At 39.2% G+C, this 6,065-nt stretch overlaps 1 protein-coding gene across 1 annotated transcript; it reads left to right on the forward strand.

The window, feature by feature from the left end:
* Positions 1-268: 268 nt before the first annotated feature.
* On the forward strand, positions 269-928 carry LOC141587706 (uncharacterized). Its single transcript, XM_074409179.1, has one exon. It carries the CDS (start codon positions 269-271, stop codon positions 926-928), a length of 660 nt encoding a protein of 219 aa, XP_074265280.1.
* Positions 929-6,065: the final 5,137 nt, after the last annotated feature.

The raw sequence follows: 6,065 nt of genomic DNA on the forward strand, positions 1-6,065 counted from the left end.
AGAATTCAAATGCAAGCCTCCCAAAGAATGACGGATAATCAAATCTCTCAATTGGCTTCTCAAATGAGTCAATTGCAAGCCTCAATGGAAAGGTTCCGGGTAAAACCGAGGAGAACCCAAAGACCATTAATGCTATACATTTGAGGAGTGGTAGGGAGTTAGAAGACCGGGTGTTCATAAAGAGGAAAAAGAGTCGCAAACCGGAAGTTTGGTTGAACCACCAAAAGTGGTTAAAGATGATCTTATGTAAGTTGTTGTGGAGACTCCCATGCTTATTGATGAGTCCACCAAGGTTGTTGATGAACCAACCAAGGTTGTTGAGGAACCCAAAAAACAACATGTGAGAACATATGTGCCGCCGATTCCTTTTCCCCAAAGGTTGGCAAGGGCAAAGCTTGAACAGAAGTATGGGAAATTCATGCACATGATGAAAGGTGTGAACATCACCATGCCTTTTATTGATGCGATCAAAGAGATTCTCGCTTATGGTAAATTCTTGAAGGAGTTGATTTCCAACAAAAATTCTTTGAATGCCTCAACAACGGTGAATTTATCCAAGGAATGTAGTACCATTCTAATGAATGAGTTACCCCAAAAGCTTGAAGATCCTGGGAGTTTTTCCATACCATGCACCATCGGGACCGTTCAAATAGAGAGAGCTCTATGTGATTTGGGGGAAAGCATTAGTCTCATGCCTCTAAAGACCTTCAAGAAATTGAAAGGTTTTGAACTTTTACCTACAAGAGTATCTTTGCAACTTGCGGATAGATCGGTGATATATCCAATTGGCCTTGTGGAAGATGTGCCACTCAAAGTGGGAAAGCTTGTGATACCTTGTGACTTCTATGTGATGGATATTCCCGAGGATTCCAAAATTCCAATCATCCTAGGGGGGGCCTTGTCTTGCTATGGGGGGTGTCTTGATTGATGTGAAAAATGGCAAACTATCTCTTCAAGTTGGTGATGACAAGGTAGAATTCTCGTTGGAAAATTCTATGAATGATTCTGGTTATAAAGTGGATTTGTTGAAGGATTGTTTGAATGAACATAATCTTGAGCCTTCACACTTGGATCCATTGGAAGTTTGTCCAACAAACAAGGAGGAAAATGGGGGTGACCTTGTGTTGAGAGTTGATGCTAAAGGACGTTTGGGTGAAGATGACTCAAGAGAAGACGAATTTGAAGACCAAATTAATGATGAGATTGAATCATTCTTGAACTCTCCGGATTCATTTGTTCTAAGCTCTTTTGAAGGTGCACCTTGGTCGGATAATTCTTCAAGTGATTGGGAAGCTGAAATTGATGCCTTGGAGGCGGCTCTCAATGGAAATAGTTTGGGTCAAGAGGAGAGTCAAGAAAATTGGGATAAAAATGGCAACACCATGAACCTCAATGTTGAGAAGTTGACTCCTCCACCTACTATTTCCTACCAATTTCTTTACCTTGGTGACCAAGAAGAGAATTGTCCAACAAGTGAAACTTATGAGATTCCGTTCCTCCTACCACCTAGCTACCACCATTCCAAGTTTAAGGGTTCTAATTATCAAAAGGACCCAAGAAAGGGAGCCAAGGAGAGTAAGAGGAACCATGACAAGAAGTGTTGGAAAATAAGTTGGTTGAGCCTTGCTATAGCTTGGTGCTATTTGTGCTTGTTTGAGGCTTTTGATAAAGTTTTTGACCGGTTACTATGTGCCTTGTGTGACATGGATTGCATCACCAAAGAATTCAAGCAACAAAATTTTGGATGGGAGGTTTGGTGGAGTCCCTTAAGAACCATCGCATAGTATAGATTCTCTTCCTTTGCTTTATTTATTTATGTTTTGCTTGCATTTGTATTTAGTTTACTTAGCCGAATAGGAGTTAATCTAAATTTGCTCTCTTTTCATTCATGTAGTGTAGTTTGCATTGTCCTTTCAATTTAGCATATAGAATAATTCATGCATTACATTCATTAACCAAAAACCACTAAAAATTTAAAAAATCAAAAATTCTTCAAAAACATGTATTTTATTTCGAAATTTCCTCCACACATTTATTTCCATTTGAAATATGTAAATAAATAAGTGTGGGGAGGAAATCACATCATTTAAAAATACCAAAAACATGTTATTTATTTTCAAATATTCAAAAAAATCAAAAACATGTCTTTAATTTTGAAAAATTTGAAAAACACAAAATTATGTTATTTATTTTTCCTATTCTCTCCCTGTACTTTGTTCCATTGAGGACAATGTAAATTTCAAGTGTGGGGAGGGAAATATCCACTTTGTGCATATTGTTTATATTTGTATATGTAGTTGTTAATTTGAGAAAATTGCAAAAAATGACTAAAAATTGAAAAATTTCAAAAGTCCCAAAAATATTGCATTGTTTATATTATATATATTGTATTTTTCCTAACCTTTTTGATTGACAACACGCAAGCATCGGGGAAGACGTTTGGTAAAATTCTTCCAATACTTTCTCGTTTATCCTTCCTTTCCTTTTTATATATAAGCATGGAGGAGGATGGGATATGTGATGTGGGTGTTCCCTTTGGAAACCGTTTTGGATATATGTTTGTTGTTGGTGTGTTGTTAGGACTAGATATTGTTTGCATTTAGAATAGAATTGTGTATATGTGTTCACTCTCGCATTCACGTAGCTTGTTCATATGTGTAGTTTGCATTTCATACACGTTGCATCTTGTTTGTAAATAGTTGCATAGAGTGTAATACTACGGATTTTATAGGCTGGTACTCGACCGAGTATTACCTACTCGGTCGAGTAAAGTGTGTTGGGTTTTCTGTTTGGCTACTGCCCAGGAATACTCGGCCGAGTATGGGTAATACTCGGCCGAGTATGGGTAATACTCGGCCGAGTATGGGTAATACTCGGCCGAGTAGAGGATACTCGGTCGAGTATACTCTATACTCGACCGAGTATCCGGTCTGACGGGTAATATTTTCCGCAGTTGATTTAGAAAGGATTAGAGTTATATTATGACGCGTTTTACAGTTTCTAATCATTTTACAAAACCTAAACTACACAACGTAACTCTAATCCTCTCCAAATCTCCCTCTTATTTGCGTAGATTGTTCGTGAGTCTAGCGAATCTTGCCTTACATCGATTGTGTCGGTAAGTCTCTGATTTCATGAGTCTCATTAAGTTGTCGTTTAGGGCTTTCCCCTAATTATTGTTTTGGGTTAAATTGGGGGTTTAGGGTTTGGTCATTATATGTGTATTGATTGTTGATTATAATTGTTGTAGGTGACGATGTGGTATTTGTTATGCAATTGTATGATTGATTGCAGCGTAGCGGATTGCGAAAAGGTAGGGTTTCCCTACTCAGTTTACTATTAATTGATTTAAGACTGTGATTGTATTGTTATTGTTGTTATCTGCAGATCATCGGAGTATGGGTATTGTGGTGACGGTGGTGATGTGGTTGTGTTGTGACGGTGGTGGTGTTGTGACAGCGGTGATGCTGTGGTACTATGATGTGTGTGTTGATTGTGGTGGAGTCACTTGCGGGAGTGGCTTCACACCCTAGTTCGCCCTCCGTGGAACCCGTCACGGGGGCGGGGGGGGGGGGGGTGGGGAGGGAGGGGGTGATGTGCACATTAAGAGACAGGGATTATAGTCGCTCGTTGATGAGCTGGACTTGGTGAGGATGGGCTGCGGTCCCCCACCGGCGGAGTGGATTACCTGTTGCGATGGGTAATCCGGCAGGGCTACACACTTCGGTGTGTAGTCAGTTACTGTGGAGGATGATCAGCCGGTTATATTGTGTGTTTGTCTTACATTGATTGAACGGTACTGACCCCGTGTTGTTGTTTTGTAAAACCTGCGGTGATCCATTCGGGGATGGTGAGCAGATTAGAACAGGTAATGCAGATCTTTAGCTTTGGGACAGTCATGGGGAGTCATCACTTCGAGTCTAGCTTCCGCTGTTACAAGTTTAGCTGTCTTTGATTTCACTTGTATTGAGCCTTTACACTTTTACTTTGGTTTGGTGTTAGAAACATGTAATCACTAACTCTTTATACTTTAATAAAGGTTGTTTGGAATTGGTAACTTTGATATACTAACATCGGGAAACCGAGATGGTAACAGCCTTTCATGCTAGGGTAGTCCTTGGTAAGGTATCTTGGTATGAGGGGGTGTTACAAAGTGGTATCAGAGCGGAAGATTCTGGCACCTAAAACTAATGAACCCAATAAACTTAGGGAGTCTAAATAAAATGAACCCAGGGAGAGTTGTTTGGAGCTACCGCAAAGACTTGGGAGACGTCCCGGAGTCGCACTAAGGCCCTTACGATCTCAAGCCGGTCACATGGGGGAAATTTTTGTATGTTGAGTCATGTGTGTTTGATACCTATAGTTTGAATCTTGTGCATGGTTGGATGAAATGATGAAAGAAGTGGAATGTGATGGTTGTTGAAAGATGTATCGAGGATTTGTTGTTAAACTTTGAGCATGGAATATGTTGGCATGTTAGGTGTTGAAACATGGTAAAATATGAAGGGTGTATTGTGAATTCGTATCTGATTGATATTGGGCCTGAAGAATGTGATCATGTTACCTGTTTAATATAATGTTGAGCATGAAGTATGATAGTTGTACATGTGCATATGAACATGATGATGTCAATGCTTGGTTGTTGGTAGAAGCATGTGATTAAGGTCATGCGTCTATATATGTGAATATCGTGTTTAATTTTAATGTGAGTATGATAAAAGTTCAACTATGTACTGGTTTTTAGAGGTATTGAATTGTTATTGTTGCCTTATGTATGTTGAAGTTGTTTTGGCTTAGGAAACTTGATTTGTATGAAGATCGATTACGGAAGGGTTGTCTTAAAACTGTCATAAATCGAGTTCTAGAAATGATATTATTTTATGGATTGTCTTGGTATTGAGTTGCTAGTGAGTGTTATGGAAGTGAGACATGGTTGGCAACATTATATTGTGGTTATTCGACGGTATTATGGAGTCTATATAGAGAGGATATGTTAACTAGTAAGTGTGGTTGGTGGAGTTAGTCTTAGGTGTCCATGTTTTAGAGGTTGGGTTGGAACTTCGGGGACGAAGTTATTTTTAAGGGGGGAAGACTGTAATACTATGGATTTTATAGGCTGGTACTCGACCGAGTATGGCCTACTCGGTCGAGTAAAGTGTGTTGGGTTTTCTGTTTGGCTACTGCTGACAGGGCAGTCATATACCTATCAAAAATAACCAACTGGCTCTAACTAATATAGCTAGGGAAGTCGGGTCGATCTCCACAGGGAGATGGGAAAAATGTCAGCTTTGTCTAAGTTCGTCACGGTAACCAAATTGGGGGGGTTGTGTTTGTTTGTTTTAAACAAAAAAACCTAAGAAAGAGAGGAAAAGCAAGAGAATAAAGATTAAACAAAAATAGAGAAAGCAGCTAAGACAGACGGTTCACCATGATTATTCAGTTAAGTAATCTAAGTCTCAGGTCAGTGCAAGTATGGTCTGAGGAGCAGTGAATATCTCCTTCCAGTCTCAATTCGCCCTAAGGCACAAATAGCTTAGCTTCCGCCCTCACTACAATGCCCTAATGTTCGCTACGAGTCTCGCCCTTTCAAACCTTCCGGTCTACGTCAAGGTTTACAACGATAACATGACTAATTGCGTCGACTCAATTAGACAGAAACAGTTAACTGCAATGATTAACAACAGAGACCACACAAGCACAAAACCTAAAATGGCAATTACTATCCCTTCATATCCATGGATCCCCTAGTCTTAGCAAGGGAAATTAGCTATGCATCACCATCTAATTAACAACAATAACACATAGACAACAAGAATTAAACATGATAATGATAAAATGAAATGAAAATAAATAGCAATAGCAAAATAAAGGAATAGAGGAAGTAGGAGCGATGAAATGAATTAATAATAAGAGCAAGAATTAAAAGAGAATAATAATACCGAATACAAATTCCGAATCCGAGTAGAAAAGAGTAGAAGAAGTGTAAAAATGAAGAAGCCGTAGAAGAAAGTGAAAGTCTAAGTGAATGAAAGATAGATTCAGAGTTACGCAGTCTACTCTCCTTA

This window comes from Silene latifolia, chromosome 6, assembly GCF_048544455.1.
Source record: "Silene latifolia isolate original U9 population chromosome 6, ASM4854445v1, whole genome shotgun sequence".
Lineage (NCBI taxonomy): Eukaryota > Viridiplantae > Streptophyta > Magnoliopsida > Caryophyllales > Caryophyllaceae > Silene > Silene latifolia.